Genomic DNA, 20,727 nt, shown 5'->3' with positions numbered 1-20,727 from the left:
GGGAATTGGGGTGCCTGGGGAAGGGGGGGTAGGTGGGAAGGGGTGCGCCCCGGGCACGGCCGATGTTGGGCCCTGATCCCTCGCACAGTCACGCCTCTCGTTTGTTTAACCGGGTGGATGGAGGCCCCAGCTGTTAGTGCGGACCTGGGGGGATCGGAGCTGTGCAGGCGGTATTTAACAGCTTAATTCGTGTTAGGCAAAGTACAGAAAAATGCATATATTCGGGGAACCAACGTTTCAGAATGACATTACTGAATTCTACATGCTTACCTTAAAATCCAAGAAACTAAATGCAAGAAATATTAGCGTCTTGAATTTTGGAATTAAACTGCTAATACTTGTTGCAACACTTACAGCAAAACGATCACAGTGTGATTGTGCTTAACATATTTTATACTAACATGAAGTTTAAGTTTGATGAAGAGTGAAAGCATTCCTTACTTGTGAAACACTTCTGTTGCAGGTTTATATTGCTGTGCATTTTTCTTTATAGTGCTAGCCTTTTGTGTCCTTTCTGTGTAGCTTTTTGGGGAGAATGACTTTCCCTTTCGACCACGCTGTGAAACACCTTGTTCCAGGAAAAACCTAGATTTGGTAGAAGTTTGAGAATGGCAATGAACTCTTGCTCTTACCAAATACCTATTAAAAATCTCTTTTTCTTTTTGATAGGTGTCTGTAGTTACAGGAGAGCAAAGGCTGACTGAATGTTTCTTAAAATAAATCACTAGCAATGCACAGACGATCTAAGAATATAAATGCTCCCCTGGAAGTTAAAGAAAATGAGAGTAGATATACTGAAGAGAAGGAAGGGGCTTTTTTTTTTCAGAAGACCAGAAGGTTTGCAAAGTGACTAAATCAAAAGTTGTAAAGGCATCCAAGAAGGAGAATTTAAGTGATGGGAACCATGTGCAGTTGCAAAAATGCACCCTGAAATGCACCAAAGGCCTCAAGAAGGAATCGTACCACAGCAAGAAGGATGTTGTTAGCTGTCAGTTTACTGAATGCTTCTTTGATGTGCTAAAAGGGGATGTGGTTGGTGAACCTACCTTGCCTTTGAACAGTAAGGAAAATTTTTCAAGAAGTAGACCTGTTTCTTTGGGGGATGAATGCTACTTGACACCTAGTAGGGACAAAGCAGAAGAAAAATCTGATTGTGGAATGTCGGAGAAACAGAGGAAAAAACCTGTTGATTTTGCAACTGTAACAATTGCTGAATTTGGGATTACTCAAGAAAGCTTTACTAAACGATCTATAGGTAAGGCTGGAGTGACTAATGACTGTTGTCCTTCTCAGAGGGACGTCTGGAGGTAATCTAGTCCAACCTCTTATCAAAATCTTCAATTTAGGTCAGGTTCAAGTCATCTGGCTGAGTTTGAATATGTCCAAGGATAGGACTGTGATAGGAAGTTGCTTTAATTCCCTATTTAACTTTTTTCTGTCCAGTTGATTAGGTGCCAGTGAGTTTCACAAGGGAGTAGTAGGACAAATTCTGCAAGTATTGGTAGGCAGTTCCTTAACTAGCAATTGAAAAAGTAAAAGAAGACAGCTCCTCACTTGGTATATAGTTTAGTTAAATATTAACTTGCTTTTAGGAAGTTAATTTGCTTTTGCTCGGGAAGGTTTCTTGAGCTGAGCAGCTAACTTCGGATGTTTTCATAAATAGCATAAATCACTCTTAAAACAAAAAGAAAAAAATTACCTTTTTAAAGCTGTAGGTATTCTTACCAAAAAAATTATTTTTTTCTCTCTCTCTTCCTGTCCCCATTTAAGGGAAGTCTCCGACTTCATTAAAATTCAGACGAAGATCAACAGTTGGGCTACGGGGGTCACCAGAAAATAACGCCCTTATTCGATACCTTGCCCAACAGAGAAGCAACAGGCAAAAAGAAGCTTTTACACAGGTGAGAGTCAGTCTCAGTTTAGTTCCCCCAGGAATCAACATAGACTGGCAGAAAGAGAAGGCAATTCTCAGGAAGAAGCCAGTAGAAGGAGTAACCATGGCCTTAATTTCGTTGACTTCCCTTGGACGTCTTACTCTAGAATAAGGGGATGTTACAGGTTTGTTTGTGCAGAGTCTGGAGTCTTTTCTCCATGTCTAGCTTGCTCATATATTTTAAGTTTTGTTTACCATAACCTTTACTTTCCTGCATTTGCCATGCTTGATTTTTGGCTAATTAAAGTGTTGATAGTTCCAAGTGAAGTAAATATTAGCGTAAGTGACTTGTTTTTTAATCAGACTTGTTCTTAACTCAAACTGGCACAGACTGTTAGAAAACAAATTCTGGATATGGCCTAGAGGGACAGATTATGAAAGGCAGTAAGATTTAACAGATTTCTTGATACAATTCCTTTTTTGCATGGCTTTACCGTACAACTAAAATTGTGGCTAGATTAAATACAAGATTTGCTTTTTCTCCGAGTTTGTTTTATGCCAAAGTACAAATACAAAGTAATAAAGCCCATGTCATCTTGGGGGGTGGAAAAAAAGTCTCATGACGTTAATTTTATTTCAGCAGGTTAGTCCTTTTAAACATGAAAATGTCAGGTCGTTGAAGGACAAAATAGATGCCTTTCAAACATCTTTTAAATCAGTACAAGAAGCTGAAGGGGAGACTGGCTTCTCTGGACTGCCACAGGTGGATGAGGCTTCCCGGGAAGCAGGCTGTTGTAAGTTGATTATATTTCTGGTCAATGATTTATCTTAAACATTAAGTCTTCCTTTAGGCCAAAAAGTACAAAAATACAAACATTTAATAAAACAAAAAAAATTTCCTTTATAACGGTTGGCTCAGGTTTTTTGTGTTTGGTTTGAGGTTTTTCGTTTGTTTAAACCTATCTTATTTCTTAGTGCATCCTGAATAGTGGTTTCTCAGAATAACCCCCAAAGAAAAATGAAGACTAGTATTTTTTTGTGACTGTCGTCTTAGTTTTACTTTCTAGATTTATACCCTTTGATTTACTTTTCACTAAGCATTAGTGTTTTCACACTTTTTCCATGAAACTGATAATGGTTTTTATGATGGCTGGTTTCAGCCGTTGTAACTGTTCTGTCCTTTGATCGTGATGTGCAAACTTTTGTTTAATAACTTTTCAGTGCAGTAATTTTAGAAATCATGTTACGCTATTGTGGTGTTAACATCCTTATTTCTTAATGAAAATAGTAAGTATTGCAAAAGCAAGTCAGGGCAGTACTGTGTTAACTGTGCGAAGATGATAGTACAAACCAAACTACAATGCTTTACTTTTCTGGTATTGGTGGTCTTAACATTTATATGAAAAGAATAACTTGCTTTGTTTTGAAGTTTTAGTAATGTTATTTTCAAAGTAGAAGTAAAAAAAAATGCATGTGTTTTTCTTTTTCCTGACTAGAAAATTACCTAGCTTTTTGAATCTCACCATACTTTTGGTGAAGAAACACAAAAAGAGCATTCATTGAAAAATCTCAAGTCTGTCTTTGTGGTTTGTTGTTTGGTATTTGTTTTGTGTTTTTTTTAATTGATGCAGCTCAGAACAAAGTACCTTTTGCAAAAGAGTGGAACGTGGATCAGTGGAGTGAAAAGTTCATGTCAGATAACAGTGGAGCTGATTTGAAAGAAAATTTAAGACAAAATTTGACTAACAGCAGTAAGTCTGATAGCGAGATATGCACCATCTTGTCTTCACACCAAGATGTGACTATCACGGAACCTGCTGCTGCTGTTTCAAAGGTATGTGGGCAAAGAACATGGAGAAAACAAATAGCACAGCAAATCTCCCTTGCAAGAATTTTACGTCTTATTATGACAAGTGAAGGGAAGCAAAATCTGGCATAGACACTGATCTGTTTGGACTAACGGTGAACATAGCCTAACCTCAGATACCTGCTGCTGGCTCTTCTGAGGCTGTGCTCAGTTTTCTTCTACATGCTGTCGTGGTTTAACCCCAGCCAGCAGCTAAGCCCTACACAGCTTGCTCACTCCCCCCCACGCAGGATGGGGGAGAGAATCAGAAGAGTAAAAGTGAGAAAACTTGTGGGTTGCGATAAAGACAGTTTAATAGGGAAAGCAGAAGCTGCGCACGCAAGCAAAGCAAAACAAGGAATTCGTTCACTCCTTCCCATGGGCAGGCAGGCGTTCAGCCATCTCCAGGAAAGCAGGGCTCCATCACGTGTCACAGTGACTTGGGAAGACAAATGCTACCGCTCCAAACGTCCTCCCCTTCCTCCTTTCTCCCCCAGCTTTATATGCTGAGCATGACGTCGTATGGTGTGGGATATCCCTTGGGTCAGTTGGGGTCAGCTGTCCCGGCTGTGTCCCCTCCCAGCTTCTTGTGCCACCCCCAGCCTGCTCGCTGGTGGGGTGGGGTGAGAGGCAGAAAAGGCCTTGACTGTGTGTAAGCACTGCTCAGCAGTAACGAAAACATCCCTGTGTTATCAACACTGTTTCCAGCACAAATCCAGCACACAGCCCCGTACCAGCTACTGGGAAGAAAATTAACTCTGCCCCAGCCAAAACCAGCACACATGCAAATGTTTGATGTGGATGCTATAAGCTGTTCTAGTCAGTAAGATTATACTCTTTTCTGATAATCACATGGAAAAGCTTATTTTATTCTATTAATAAAATTTAAATATGTCTTAATTCTTTTGAATCCGCAGCTGTAACTATGTGAGATGTCAGATTCACATATCTGGCAAATACAGCTTTTTCCAGATGTCAAAACCAACTTTGTTGATCATTGGGATGACTTCGAATGCAATTTTTAATCTTCACCTTATATCTGTTTGGCAGTTATTTGATATTCCATGCAAAAGAAAGGATGTACTTGTATACAGATAGAGAAGTTAATTTGTCTTCTATATAAATATCTCTAGTGACCCTTTTATTAGTCTCATATATAAAACAGTGAAGATGGGGTCCATTTTGCTAGGTGTGTCCTCGGATGCTGCTGGACCTAGCAGCTTCTGAGTTGTAAAACAGCTGTGATAGTGTAACAGTTGTATGGAGGTTAGGAAGAAACTTCCTAAATTGGTGATTAAAATATACTGGTTTTTCATTCCATCTTTTTTTCATTTCTGATGTCTTATCCTTTTAAGCCTTTAGCCTTGGTGTTTTGGGAAAATAAATTCAACTAAAGTAGTGGATGATTGAGAACGCCGCAATCCTTGTCTATGGGATTAAAAAAACTCTGTAATTGATGCAATTTTAAAAGGTGGCACTTGCAAGTAGTTTATTTCTTTATCATGTTGTGTGGGTGTGTATATAAATAGATGCTCTCCCTATATATATAATCTTGTAACTTTTTCTCTAGGAATGGGTTTATGAGCAACACAATCCTATTGAGTCATTGGAGACTGTTCTAATTAGCGATATCTTAGAAACAGGCCATGGTAAGAGGATTTATCACTATTATAATCTTTGTTATATTCTTATTAGGAAGTAAAAGTACTTAGAATATTTGTAAGGAAATGTTTCGCAAGCAGTCATCCCATGTCTGTCGTCTTGTCTACAATTTATAATGCAGGAGAAACCTGATATAACTTTGACATAAAGGCTGGTAAGGGAACAAAAAAAAGTACTGCAAATAACGATCTGTTCAAGTGCTGCTGCAGAGGAGGCTCGAGTTCCAGTTTAAAAACTGAATTCAGAGCTCGTTCAGTACAGCATAGCATTAAACATGTTTTTACTTAAGCACAATTCATAGGAAGGAAATAGCTTTTATGAGAGGAGCTGAAACATTTGGAAGGTGGGGTAGGGCCTCTTGGGTGGTATGTTAGCAGTTTGATTCTGATAGAAAAAGCGAGCTCAAACTGAGACACGGGCTGGGAATAACTGTTTAGACTTTTCCTTAATTTTGCTAGTCAGGCCATTTTTAGGGAAAAGTATAGTTGAGTAGTTCATGCCTGTGAAGGAGAGAGGGATGTTAATGTAAAGAGTCCCTCTCTGTACATTAGAGAGTGCTCCCCTCCCCACCCCCTCAATTTACATGGATGAGAGAGAAATCCGTATGCAAAATGTCTTTTCCTTCATGCAATGCTCCCTTTTTACTTCTGTACGGTTTGTAAATTTCTCAAAATATGAAATGTAAGTGTAGCACAATAACAGCAGAAATTTAGAAACGAATGGATTTTTTTGTGATGTTGATGCACAGAATCTATGGAGATGTGAACTTTTATAGTTCATGTTGCTAATACTAAAGTCTTCTAAATTTTACTTCTGTCTTTAATTGTCATATCTGTCTATTTGCTCTAAAGATTTCAGTTCTGACCACATGACTGAAGACGTTAGAAATAATGTTAAATCAGATCTAAGCAGAAAGAAAGTTATTTTTGCGGAAGCACGGAGCCTGGAAATATTTGATGAAAGCAAGCCACCTATCACGCCAGTACAAACGGGAAAAATTTCATTAAATGAACATACACAGAGTGGCTCCCACTTGCGATCTGTGTTGAAGAAAACGCCGATGAAGCAACTAATGGATAGTGTGAAGGTTGGTTAACTGAATTACATGGAGGTACTAATATTAAGGATGAACTTCTGCAGTCATTATTGAACTGCCGGAAGTTGAATCGTGGTTAAAGATAATTTTTGTCTAATTGACGTGCATCGGAAATAATTTAATGCTATCAATGGATATCTATTTGCTGTTTGGTCATCTTTGGAAGTTCTGTTTGAAGCTTTCATGTTATGAGAAGATTTGTATGGATGTTGTTGAGTCTTATTCATTTAGAAAACAAGTAGGTTTTTTAAACAATAGGACTGATTATTAAATGTTGCCTACAGAAAAAGTTATTTTCACTTTTGATTTGTACAAGGACAGCATTTTAACTAAATGGTATTGAATAGGTGATTGTATCATTTAAATTTGATAGGAATACTCGCACGATGCAGTTGACAGAGGAGGAGGTGAATCTTTCGCAGTCTCCAATTGTGCAAAAATCTTTGAAGCATTGCAAACAGGTCAGATTCCCCTTTTGTTTTTTAAATAGGCAGAGTATTATGTGGGATCATAAAGTTTTGCCTCTTTGGTAAATCTGAAGAATGATATGTATTAACCGCCACTGAAGTAGCTTGTGTGTGGCATCCTACCGTGTGAAGTGGAAAATAAGGTTGCCAAGGAAAATAATGTCTGTTTAAAAAAAAAAAAAAAACAACCAAAAACTTCAGAAAGCCTCTAATACCAGAATAGAATCACCTGTTTTTCAAGAAATTTTACATGTGTCAACTGGAACTTGTGGAACAGCTAGTCATTTCTAGTCTTCTATTTTCTTTCTTCCTTAATTCTTGATACTGTAATAAAGCTACACTGAAAATTCTGGTTGAATCCACAGGACGTGTAAAGGTGGTATTTTGCTGTTTGGTTGGGGGAGGGTGTGATTTTTTAAGAGAATGTTAATACCCATAAAAAGACCTTGAAAAGTCTCTGGTCTGTGAAAGCTCTGTTTTCAATTCATTAAGCAGTCTATGTATTTTATTACCATAGAGAAAACTGAAACACATAGCTCTGAAAAGCCAAAGAAGAAAAGAGTTACTTTTGGAGAAGTTCTAAGCCCAGAAATATTTGACGAAACTTTGCCTGCAAATACTCCATTGCGCAAAGGAGCAACGCCAGTCCGTCATCCAGGATTACAAAGTAACAGCCCTTTTGCAAGGTTAAGTCTCACTGAAGGGCCATTATCCCAGCCGAACTTTGATTGCAGTGATGTAAGTTTTTTGTTGGGTTTTTTAAAGCTATAAAAACAGCCTCTTAGTCTCTGAATGTTCAATTTTTGTTTAAGTTTTTCCCCAGTCTGCTTGGTTTTGAAAAATTGCTAAAATGTTAAAATACAGTCTGCTTGAAGCATTAGAATGACATTGAGAACTTTCGCTTTTGTTTTATGAATTCTAAATAGCATTTTGGCCTGTAGAGCTATGTTCAAAGTTGAGTACTGGTAGCACATGAAATGTTTTTTGTCTTGGCTTATTCATATACTTTTGATAGTGTATTTCTTTTTGCCATATATAGCAAATGAGCTGCCTCACTCTTTAAGGAAAAAAAATAAAATCTCCTCGGTGTTCCAAACACTAGTGGACAAGGTGTTTTTCAGTATATATCTGGTATAGTATATTGCTAAAAACATTTAACTACTTTTTTTTTTTTTAAAGGAATGTGTTGAGCCTCTTCAAGAGTTAATGGAGGGTTCTGTTGCTGCAGAAGACGTCTTACCTGTTGAAAACACAGAAGGTAACCCCACCTTGTATTTTTGTCATTAGATAACACATCTTTCTGTATCTGAAAATTGAGAGATGACACAGGGGTTTTTGTTTGTTTGCTTTTTATACAGGGGATATATTTCAATTATGCTAAAATTTAAATGCTCTTGCTTTCTCCTAAAGGTCTTTGCAGTAGTGGCAGTGTTTACACGTTGTTTAGGTTAACTGGATGTTAATTTGACCTTGTGGTATTTTTCTGTGAAAGTGGCTGATCTCATTAGACTTACTGCTTTAAGTAACTGGGCTTACTGTCTTGATTCTGATACTGTAATTTTGATGTTAAAATAGCAAGCAAGACAATAACAACAAAGAAAATTGAAAGGGGGTTGTGCGTATGTGTGTATCTATGAAAGCTGTGTAAGTGCTAATTATTTTGTTACTAAATCCTCACATCTTGTTTTCCTCTGTTTTGTAAAGCAAGCTGTTCTTTTTTAATCTTGCCACGTTTGATAGTCCTTTATGCAGAAAACATTACTCAAGACTAAGATGACTAAACACGCTGTGCATAATGTTAGAAACTATGTGGATAATTTCCTCAAAAGGTGATTAACTTTTTGTGTTGAAACTGAATCAATATTCTTATTTTCTTCATATATAATAGCAGAAACTGACAAATCTGTTATGATAAGAACTCGTTCTTCTACTAAAAGGAAGGTAAGTTTCTTCAGTGATAATGTTTGGGTTTTTGGTTTTTTAACTTCTTCAGGCAGAATTGTTATCTTTTATACCTCCTGATGCTTATAAGAGTTTTTACAGCCTCAGGTATGAGGACTGTATATATCCAGGTATATGGAAATACTCATGTAGTGCAGGTAACTGTCTTAAGGAAATCCCATTTTTGAGTGAAAGTGGTTTCTAGTTATTAAAAACACTTTTGGTTATAGCCTGATACTTAAATTTACTATTTCTGTTGAATTCTCTAGGAACTTTCCCAAATAGACTGTGAAAATTTACAAGAGATTTATTGATAGACTTTCATTCATAGGATCAGGGGCTTCACTCATGGGAATCTAAGAAGTTACAATCACAGAAAATTGAGGAGAATGGAAACAAAGTTTTCTGTCTAATTTTTTTATTTGGTTTAATTTCTTTGAGATATAGGAACATGAGATAGAGGCTAATAAAGTGAAGTTTATTCTGCAACTTGTGATGACTTTCGGTATCACTGAAAATGTGATTGTGTTCCCAAGTCCAGTGCTAAAGATCTTCAGTCTTGTTAACCTTTTTGTCTGCTAGCCATAAGGCAGATATAAGAATATTATATAATGATCCGAAACCAGGAGACAGACAGAATATCATACGTGTATCTCTTCCAGTTGCTGGAATTTCAAGGTGCATAGAATTTATTGTACAACAATTTCTGTAAGAAGTGCTTTCAGTGTTGTACAGTTCTAGTGTGCTTTATTGGAGGGGGAAGGCAAAAAAAAAAAGTAATATGAAAAAAGTAACCTATCTTCTCTGAAAGAAATAGCTGAAGATGAAAATTTACTATTTTCTCATTAGAATGTCCTTTTTGTACAGATAGGACTATATTGTACTGTGTGAAGAGGCTAGCTCTATAAATCTTAATTTCCAGTTTTGAGTGTCTAGCTCTTATGACCTCATATTTGAAATAATGGAGACTAATTTACATTGTGATTCTTATGACAGTTGGACTGTGGTGTATTTTTAAAAAAAGCAAGCATATGCGTGTGCACATACACATGCACCCCAACAACTTAAAATTCATGTTCCTCAACAGTGTAGCACGATTTCAGAGGGGACTGCTTTTAGCGTCTCAAGAGCCACAAATACTAAGAATGCTAAAGGTACTAAAAATCCAAGAAAGAACAAGTTTCAAAGACTAAAGAATATAACCACATCTGCTGCCAAAAAGACACAAGTAAGTGACAGCCCACTGCAGTTCATGAATACTGCTTTTATTTCTGTATCCAAGTGTCTCTTCTTTCTTATGTGTTTTACGTGATTATTTTGACCTTTGCAGTAAAGATTTCGTAAAGGGTGTAATGTTTCCTGTTGCTGCCAATATTCTCTTCTTCATGCCTATCTTGTTTTCCTACGCTTACTGCCACACCTCTCTTTCTTGCTGTTCATTAAGGCTGACAAGCAGGGTTTAAATACTTGTAGGGCAAAAAGGATACTTTATGGAGGGGGGTGTGTGTGTGTCACTTTCCAGACTTCAGGGACAGAAAATGAGTTTATGGTGTTTCTCCTACCAAGCATATGCAGTAATAGTTATTTGAACTTGTCCAGTTATATGCTAGTTAAGTATTGTAAAGGTGTGAGACTTCTAAAAGATTTTTGCCTTCATGTATTGGAAGAGAAAGCACATACTCCTTTTCAAACTAAGCATGAATGAAGAATCTGTAGTTTTGAGCTGAAAGGCTAATTTCTTTGACTTCTAGATTTGGTTAAATGAAACAAAAATCAGATCTCATGTTTGAGAAGTAATTCTCCTTTACTTCGAGTTTTTAGGTTAATTTGTAGATGGCAGAACAAGTGGAACCTTCATTTTAGGGGAAACAATTGTTATCTATCAAAATCCAGTAAAGGTGACGCTTATTTGTTGGAAAATATTGTACAGGATCATTGCAATTACATCGTGCTCTCTTCAGTCTTCTCAATCTTTTCAGAAAATAAAACATACAAGCTATGGGAAAAGAAGAAAGAAAAAAGTAAAAAAATCTTTATATGGGGAAAGAGAGATGGCTTCTAAGAAACCTCTTCTCAGCCCTATCCCTGAAATTCCAGAGGCTTTCTCTTCTCCCTCATCTCCAAACTCACCAAAGGCAAATGCGTTTTTTTCAGGTAATGTGGTTTTCAGTTTTGTCTTGCCTTGCTCTTTCTGTTGCTTCTAATTTTTTTATTTCAACAGTTACATAAAAAACCCTGTTGATAGTTATCTTGAGTTCTGTGCACAGGTAAAGAGCCCAGTATACATTTTTTACTTTTAACTACTTCTGTAATAGTAGAGCCCGGAGGATCTAATAGATTTAATAATCTCCAACTGGATAAATTTAACTCTTGTTGGACTCCAGTGTAAAGCTGACAAAAAAAAAAGCCCTTTTGTACTTTGACTGGATACTGATATTTTCATAGTCTTTAAAACTGGTAAGTTGGGCATGAATAGTTAAGTGCAGTGACTTTCTGTTGGTTGTTGTTTTTTTTTTTTTTACACTAGTTATCTGGAATGGTTGTTTAGAAGGTTGCTTTAAGTAAAATACTACAAAGCTTTTATTGTAATATTTAAAAATAGATTTTGTACATTCACAAGTAGAGTCAAGTAACCATGTGTTTATTCTAATTCAGGGGATGTATTTTTAGATAATACCAAATTCAGGAATGCTTGCAACGATGTTCAACAGGAGCCAGTGGTTGAAAGAATGAGAGGGAAAAACATCTGTGCAGTTCATACGTATTCAAGCTCTAAGGACCTGGACATTGTAGAAGCCAGCAGCTCCAATGATACAGTCTTTGAGGTGTCAGACGGTGATCTGAAGTCTGTTTCTGGCCTTGATCATAAGGTAACTGATATGCTTAAGGATACTGCTAGAAAATATGTCAGAACTGTGCGTGATGTTGTTGGATCAAAGAAGTAATGTTTTGGGGGAAGAAAAAAACTAACTCTAAGAGTGATTAAACATTGGAACAGGCTGCCTGGAGAGGCCACAGAATCTCCATCCTTGGAAGGAGGTATTCAGAACTCAACTGAACAAGGCCTCAAGCAGCATAAGTTTGGCCCCACATTGGAGCAGATTCCAACGTACAGGATTCTCTGTGTTGGTTGGTTGGGGTTTTCTGAGAATGACTAGACTTGGTGAGGAAAACAGCAGTTGTTTAGTTGTCAACTGTTTGAAACCATTTTTTTGTGGATTACCTTTTGCCTATATTTAAAAAAAAAAACTTCCTTTTTTTCCAGTTCTCAAATATTGTGCCAGATGCGAAGTGTGTTTTTGATACATCTGACTATTTCCAGCAAGCTGAAGAGACTGCGTGTGTAAAAGAGGCAACAGAAAGTGGTTCCTTGATAGAAAACGAGAAATTACAAGGAAATCTCCTAAATAAGGCAGAGTGGCAAACTGGGCTAGAACTTCTAGAACAACAGGACACTAGTGTACATGAGGGCGCCCAAAGAACTCAGTGTCCACAAAAAGATTCTGTAAGAGGTAGTCCACCAAGAAGAAGAAGTAGTAGTGCCATCTATTTTCCTCCTGTTGAAAAATCTGAAATAACTGGAAACAATCTTCCAGTTTCTTCTTTTAATGTGGAAGAAGTCTTATCTGCTCCTCAGCTAAAAAGTGACTCCTTAGGGCCTTTTAGCACCAAGAGCGATACCAGTGGCAAAAAAAGAGTGAGGCGCAGCATGAGATTACATAAAGATGCAGAAATTGAAGGACTTGCATGGATTCAAGTACCCAATGAGATTCAAAAGAACCCTCCCCTGCTATCTTCTGCTTGCAAAAGCAGGGGAACAATAAGCACATCCATCCTTACAGAATCTGAGAATATTCACCATAGAGAACAAAATCTCATCCAGTTTTCAGCACCAGGGAAGGAGAACGATGACTCTCTTCATCTTGCTGGTGGTTCTTGCGAAAGATGGAGGAGGAAAAGCATGTGTGTATCCACACCTCAAGAAACCAGAACTCAGTCTCAGACCCAGAAAAAGAGAATAACAAATTCTGTATATAGGAAGGACAGAAGTAACCAAAAACACTCTGAAGAAGTAGAAATACCTCTTGAAAAGAACTGTAACATTTAGCGAGGTTTCAGCTACCTCTGATTTTCTAAAGTGAAGGTCAGTATTAGATTCCTATGTTCTCTCTATTAAGTGCTGTTTTTTTCTCGCTCACTTGTATTTCCTTACTTACTATTTCCTTATTCATTTTCTGGAATTAACTTAGAACTGATTTTCCTTGTCTTGATGCCTAAAATGCTTGAAGATCAGAACTGCATGGAAGACCTAGCTTGGCTCAGAGCATTGGTCTGGTAGACAGTCATGGCAGGTAATCAAGAGGATAAAAAAATTTTTCTCTTGTGATGAAATGAATTTGACACCACCTCTGTTGTAGTCTACATCCTTGCTTATGTGTTCTCATACTTTAATGCTGTCTATAGAGCAATAGCAATTAAACACTGCTAATGTTATAAAAAAACTCGACAAAAGACTGACTTTCTCTGCAATACCAAGTTGAGTCATTTCAAGAAGGCAAAGACTAATTTTTCTCAGCTGGAAGGATTGCTCTAGGGGCTAGTGAGTCTTGTTGCAAGGCACAACAGTAAGTCAATATAGAAAATTTAAATAATGTTTACGAATGCATTTGTATTCAGGTTGTCACAGTCTGGGATTTTCTTGTGTTTAGATGAGTATGTTTACAGTTGTGTACCTGCACAGTAGCATGGAATTTTTGCCCCTGAAACTTAGTCGTGATTGTTAGACTGGATGTGTTTAGTAGACCATCTTGCTACCTTTGCTCTGCTCTCAAATGCACAATCAATGTATGAAGCTGCTAAATGGAGACATGTCAGCAAACGTGTGACTCTCTCTTTTTAAGTAAAGAAGAACAGATCTGATAGTTCAAAAAAGATGATCTGTGGTGACAAGTTACTTTTTGGACTATTGGGAGTTGATACTAATCCATATTTTGCTGATAGGGCTCTTTCCTTTTTTTGAAAGAACAGGATTCAAGCTTAAGATTTTGTTACATTTTTGAAGTTTAATGGAAGTAGATAAAAAGTGAATTTGTCTTTTGTGGTTAAACCATGATGTTGTAAAGTATGCCCTTTCAGCTAGAATTGCTTGAAGTGTTGGTATTTCCCATGTGCTTGATCATTCCTTAAATTGCTTTTGAAATCTGCATGAATTTTCTTCCAGATTTCAAAAATATCCTAAGAAACCCGCTGAGATTCTCTGCAAATAAGAAAAAAATCACTTCTGGCTTGAAGGGGAGGAGTAGAAGGCGGGGAAGCTGTTACCATCTCCTGAAAAGACTTTGCTTTACCTTCTGGGCACGAGCAGGGGTAGAGTTCCTATAAGTAAGGCTGAATTTTCTGTTAGAAAGAGTTAATGAATTCTGCTTCTCCGGTGTCAAGGTTGGTCATTTAAAAAAAAAAGCTTTTAAATCTTTATTGTATATAACATTAATTTTTAAAAATTAAATTGGCTAAAGAAAGTGAAACATTCATCAAACAATAAAGCTGTACTTCACTTCTGGATGCTTCCAGTCTTCGGTGTATGTGTACTAAATACAGTGCATATTATTCAGTAGTTGACCTGTCATCTTACTGTTTTCATTTTTCTAGTTTGAACAATGTAATAAAAAGTGATGGCTGTAGGTGGTCTACTTAAACATTTGCTGTTGCTTTCATTTTTCATACTGTTCTGTTTCAGCCCTAGTGAAATACCTGTGCCAGCTTGAAGGAAATAGCTTTGTGTTGAAAATGATCTCTTCTGTGACCTTGTTTTTAACATTATTGATGTGGAATAAAACACTTTATGTACTTGGCTGCTTTTATACAGCTTAAAAGCAAACAGAACAGTTTCATTTTTATGCATGTTTTACTTTCTCTACAGACATCATCAGTTTTTCCCAAGACAAGAACTCCTAAGGCAACTTGCAAGAAACTTCACTACTTAAATGCTGTTCGTCTTATGCTGCTTTAGAAACATTAGTGAAGTTATGAAAACAGTCTCCTTGATGTTTTATTTTGGGGTTTGCTTTTGTGTCACAATGAAAATTTTAGATTTGGAAACAGAATGGCAATAGTTACTTGGGTTGAGTCTTGTTGTGATAGCAGTATGTTGGCTTACCAGGAGAGGGCAGTCTGACATGAGTTTTTATGGTTGTAACTAAATTTGAAAATAGTATCATAATGTACAAAATCTTTGAAGATGTACTAGCTAAGGTGAAAATCTAAAGCTCCTTGAGATTAAAACTACTAAGAGCTGCTACTTCTACCATGCAAAAAAAGTCAAAACAGCAACTGAACTACGCACTGAAATTAATCTGGAAAGGTGAAACACGTGCTGTATTCAGATATGACTTTCTATATGGAAATCACATTGTATTCTTAGTTGCAGCTGAGACGTTAGGGTTTACCTAACAGGTTTTAGATATCAAATCTAGCAGTGAGTGAAACCTTTGGAGACTGTGGGTGTTGGGTACTGAATGCCAGACTTGAACTGTCAGGTCAAGTAAAGAGTTGCCCTGGAGGAAGAGGCAATAAACTAGTATGTATGATACTAGAGGGCTTAATCTAAAATGTTGCCTAGAACATGCTTTTTGTGATGCTGCTGTCTTATGTGTCAGTCACAGCAGCACTAGAAGAGAATTCTCCCTTGAGGTTTCTTGAGCGGATAGGTCCTGCTTGACCAACCTGATCTCCTTCTATGACCAGGTGACCCGCCTAGTGGACAAGGGAAAGGCTGTGGATGTGGTCAGGTCAAGTAAAGAGTTGCCCTGGAGGAAGAGGCAATAAACTAGTATGTATGATACTAGAGGGCTTAATCTAAAATGTTGCCTAGAACATGCTTTTTGTGATGCTGCTGTCTTATGTGTCAGTCACAGCAGCACTAGAAGAGAATTCTCCCTTGAGGTTTCTTGAGCGGATAGGCCAAGTGCACTTTAGATGTGAAGTGTTAAGTAAAGTCAGAAATAGAAGAGAAAGGGTAAGGAGAAGAAAAGCAACGCTTGGGTTTTCTTCCTGGCACAGCTTGGTTGAAAAGGGTTGTTAAGAATTATACATAGATGCTTGACAGCAGTTTGTGTGGCTTGTGAGGGTGAGGTTAGAACCTACAGAGAAATAGAGGTTGCAGTTAACAGGACTTAATCTGGAGAGGACTTGAGAGGAGACAAGTCTTCAATTATGCAGAAGCTTGTTGTAAGGGAGAGGGGGGTAATAATCTGTTTGCCATGTCTGTACTGAATGGGACAAGAAATAACGTGTTTAAATTAGGGAAAAACATCTCTGTTAAACATTAAGAAAAAGTTCCAGCAGCAGAGATAGTTGAGCATGGGAATACATTGCCTCGGAAAGTTGTGGAATCTCCATCACTGGAGGCTTTTTTAAGAACAGATTAAACAAATATCTGTCAGGAATGACATATGATCCTTTCTAGGGGTAAGGATAGGCCCTGGATGGCCTCTCGAGGTCTCTTCTGGCTGTGTTTTCTGATTGCTAGAGATTAGGGTTGCACGAGGTGATCTGGGACTTGCCTAATAGTTAAGACCTGAGATAGACTCTGTCACGGAATAGGGAGCCGGAGAATTGCTAACACTGGGGGCTGTTTAGCATGGGAAGGAGCTGGAGAATTTGGGAGAGGGCTCTTCATGCAAGGCTAGCAAAATGGTCTTAGCACTTTAAACATTCAGATCTCATGTGGCTCGCTGCTCTTCCTCAGAAGAGTATCTCTACAGAATCCTGAAATAGTGTAACCTACAACTTGGTGGCCGTGCTGTTACACCGGAAGTGCAAACAGCAGAGCAAACAATGCTGTTCTATTTTCAGATTTGCTTTTCTAAAACCGAGTTAACATCAACCTTTGAACGACCAGCAATTTCACTATCCCTATTCAATGAACAGGAGAACTTTCTGAATGGTCTCTTGTTTTTATTGCCATGTTGGGGTGTAGGAATTAAAATAAAGGTATATTCCGTGGGAGTGCAGACAGGTGTCAAGATATTTTGAGTTTGTGGTTCTAGTTTTCAGCTGTTAATTGCAGCACTATCCAGAGTAGATTTTAATGGTGGTCTGTCACATTAGGTTAGCTTAGTCACTCTAATACAACCCGCAGTTTTATTTGCAACAAAGTCATTGGACAGAAGAATGCACAAAGTCAGCGGTGCAAAATTGAGTCGTGTTTTAGTTTGATCGGTGGAGCATCGCTACGCAGTATGTTAGACTGGGGAGTCGGCTGGTGCAGTCTCCCAGTGTGAAGGCAGCCTTTGTAGCCTTCAATTTAAGTCACTGTTTTTTGACCTTTTTATTTTGTGCAGTACTGACCTCCATGTCAGTCTGTGTATTATAGTGGCATCTAAATAAATCTATGGTGTTGGCCAGTCTCTTTCACCTCTCATTTACTCTCCCTACTCTTCTAAAGGGAGGCTTTTTCTCTCTTTAGAGGGTTGTTAAAAAGACTACTTTGTGTTTAAAAGTACTTCACTAATGTTAAGTGTTGTATTGTATAGACTTTAAATGGCTTCAAATATGGTAACAGCTAGCACTAAGTGTATATTGCTGAATAATTGCATTTAGCAGATTGCCATGTAATTATCATGCTCTGACTGACATAGAGGATAAGTGGTGGGTCCTAGAAAGACTGATTATTTTGCCACTCTAATTATGATGTCGTTAATAAGTAAGAGTAATTACATATCACTTTTGCTTGCACTATCCTATGAAGTGCTGTCTTGATACATTCTCAGATAGCTGGGTATGTAACAGCTAGCGGTAAGGAGTATTTCACAGTTAGAATGGTTATATTTGCTTAATGTTAATCAAGCATATTTGCTTAATTTTGCTTAATGTTAGCGAGCTGAAGATACAAAGAACAACAATACTTATACTTGAATTCTTCAGAAAGTTTTAAAGGGAAAGTTAGTGTTTTCCAGGAATTATTTTATGCCAATATTTTGCCATAATTAAGATGCACACAGGTTACAAAAGCGGAGACGACATGACCAAGTTTTCTCACATCTGAGTTAACAGAAGTAAAATAGTTCTCTCAACCTGACACTCATGGTAAGCAGGGGACAGAAAATAACAAGAATAGTATAAGCCTTTTTTTTAACCTTTAAAATAATCAATTGTAAATAAAGCTTCATCTAGTCTTCAGCTTATTTTTCTCTACTTGCTTCTGACTAATTGGGCAATAGAAGGGGATACTGAAACACCTAAGGGTTGCCTATAAATTTCACTACTGTGTGTTCATCTAGTCTAGTTGCTGTTTAGAAATGCACTAAAATGTTTGTGCTCTATTCTTCCTCCTCCTCACTCTGAATCCTCTAGCACTCTTACAGTTCACTTAGACCTGGAAAGACTTTAGTGATGAACTGATCTATGCACAAGGAAGCAAACAGAAAAGCATTGTTAGAGCTATGTATAAGGAAATGGAGAGAGGGGGAAAAAAAAAAGCCATCGAAGTATGCCAAGTATAGCTTAACCACACAGGAACAGGAGTGGGCAGTGAAAGAAATCTCATTTTCAAGCTGCTAACAGGTAGGTAAGCAATGGAAATAAATCTAAAAACAAACTGTAAAGTGTAGTTGGGTATTCCTTCAAATACATTTTTAAATTTAAAATTGGGAGGTAAACAGCGCAAATCAAAATGTTTTAACTTGAAATAAAGTAATGTCTAATTTCACTGTGTCCCAGTGGAAAAGATGAAGTTGTGCCTGTGACTTATAGACAAGAAGGCTAATGTATTAGTTTTGTAATTAAGTCCTGTAAATTGTGCATAACAGAGCAATTAACTACTTTAACTAAGCTTTGGAGGGGGAAGAAGAAAAACCTGTGTGCACTGGGAATGAGGGCATGGAACATATTCCCTAACTCAAACCTGAAAAACCTGGTGTTAGTCTTGGGTTATTTCCAGTGACCCCTTGACTCCCATCTTCCTGCCCCCTGCACAGATTTGGAACTGGTCAGCCATTTTTGTTTTTGGAAGGGAGAGGAGACAGATATAATGAATGGCTTTTATTGTGCAATATTTCAAAACCTTTTTGACTGCATTCGGATGGGATGGAAAATGTTCTACCCTGCGCTGCAGCCAAAATAAACAAAACATATTCCCTAAACCTGGATGTGTGTTTCACTCAAACTGGCAGTAGTTAGAGCTCTACTCTTGAACAAGAATTTAGTTTGACAATTTTTAGGCCTTGTTCAGCTGAATATAACAGCCAAAGAAAATACTTGGGAAAAAAATTAAATAATACACATATTTACAGCTTGCAGGTGGCATTAATTTTTGTGGTTCATAGTATTTAGTTTTAAGAATCCCTGTTAGTTGGGCTATATTGTAGATTTTAAAAAAATATTCTTAATTGTCTTTTTTTTTTTAAATCAGGGGTTTTATGAGAATAGTCATTCTGAAGGAAAATACATTTTATGTAGCTCCCTGATGGGTGATAAATAGTTGTGATTCAAGGCTTTAAAAGTTTAGGGTCTACCAAGAAACTGAAAATTCTACAAACAAGACCCAGCTAACTAGCAGTAAAACCTCTTGACAGAAGCCTGCTATGGACTGGCTTCCAACTCCACTAAAGTTTAGTTTAAATACCCTCTTTATGGTGCAGGCTTACTGCTGTTTTTTAGCATTGCCAATCAGTTCAGTGAAGACCTTGCACTGTGTAACTGAGATATTTCATGTTGTGCAACATGTTTTACACTCTGAATAACCATATTTAATAATAATAATAACAACTTTAAATTAAGTCACCTATGCCCAGAGGCCTCCGAGTATTGTAACAATGAAGGACCAAACCTAAATTATCAAAACAGACACCATGCCTGGACAACCCCCCCTACCCTGCAAACAAATCTTTTATTCCTCACAATCCCACCCTACAAGCAAAAATCCCTTTGAACAAATAACATGCAAAACTCTTAAATGTTTTTAAGTAGATAAATAAGCCTCAATTTTTAAATCATTATGATTAAATTGTTAAAGATTACGAACAAGGTATCTCAAAGTCTGAAGAGAAGTTGCGAGAACAAATAGAGATCATTCCTCAAAAGCCCTAATGATGTAGTAAACTAAACAAGCTAGGAATCAGAAAACTGGGCTTTTTGTTCCCTCTGTGGTCTGGGTTTGGTTTTGTGCTGTTCTTGAATTAAGTTGTTACTCAATTTCCTTGCTCTTTGTCTTTCATTTATCTGCCAGCACTTGTAACATCAGGGTGAAAAACATGGATCTAATATCACCATCCATTAAATCAACTGAGTTATACTGAAGATACTATTGAAGCCACGCTTCACTCTGTCATAAATAACCTGCCTATGTCATGCAAATGTTTGGACAAACAAATGCACTTAGTTCCATGGTTAGAAGGTCAGTAATGCTGAGTTTTGGTAGTAAATAATATTCACTAATGCAAACCTATTAAGGTTGTAAGGGAATTCATGTTTGAACTGTGACTTGGATATGTCGAGTATCCTCGTGTGTGCAATTGAGGAAAAAGTAATTGTGAGGGTACAAATATTAATGATGAATAAAAAAGTCATTTTACTCTCCCCTCAAGAAGAAAATCTAAGTACCCGTAGTATGTTTTGCAAGGAAAGCTTTGTAAGGTTTATATAAGGAGTAGGTAATGTACATGTAGCTTATCTTAATGCTGAGCATTACATAATACAAGCTATGGAATATAAGCCTCAAATGTTCACTTTACATTTGTGTTTTGCATCTCTCCCACTGCTTGCTTCTCACAGTAGATAGAGGTCTATCGTACCTTGCTGAGTTTTCCTGCATCGCTGTGTTCCACTGCCTCGGGTTAGGAGT

At 37.4% G+C, this 20,727-nt stretch overlaps 1 protein-coding gene across 1 annotated transcript; it reads left to right on the top strand.

The window, feature by feature from the left end:
- The first annotated feature begins 730 nt into the window (after nt 1–730).
- Nucleotides 731–14,693, top strand: CDCA2 (cell division cycle associated 2). The gene is given in 16 exon segments (XM_009319535.1): nt 731–818; nt 821–1,255; nt 1,771–1,901; nt 2,514–2,667; nt 3,505–3,707; nt 5,290–5,368; nt 6,233–6,468; nt 6,851–6,938; nt 7,462–7,682; nt 8,124–8,202; nt 8,833–8,885; nt 9,973–10,113; nt 10,865–11,039; nt 11,541–11,755; nt 12,151–13,029; nt 14,107–14,693. Coding segments are annotated over 15 exon segments (3,141 nt in total). The 3' UTR covers nt 12,994–13,029; nt 14,107–14,693.
- Nucleotides 14,694–20,727: the final 6,034 nt, after the last annotated feature.

Source organism: Pygoscelis adeliae, unplaced genomic scaffold, assembly GCF_000699105.1.
Source record: "Pygoscelis adeliae isolate BGI_AS28 unplaced genomic scaffold, ASM69910v1 Scaffold372, whole genome shotgun sequence".
NCBI classification, from domain to species: Eukaryota; Metazoa; Chordata; class Aves; order Sphenisciformes; family Spheniscidae; genus Pygoscelis; species Pygoscelis adeliae.
The sequence above is the reverse complement of the archived record's forward strand: the minus strand, read 5'-3'. Positions and strand labels throughout refer to the sequence as shown.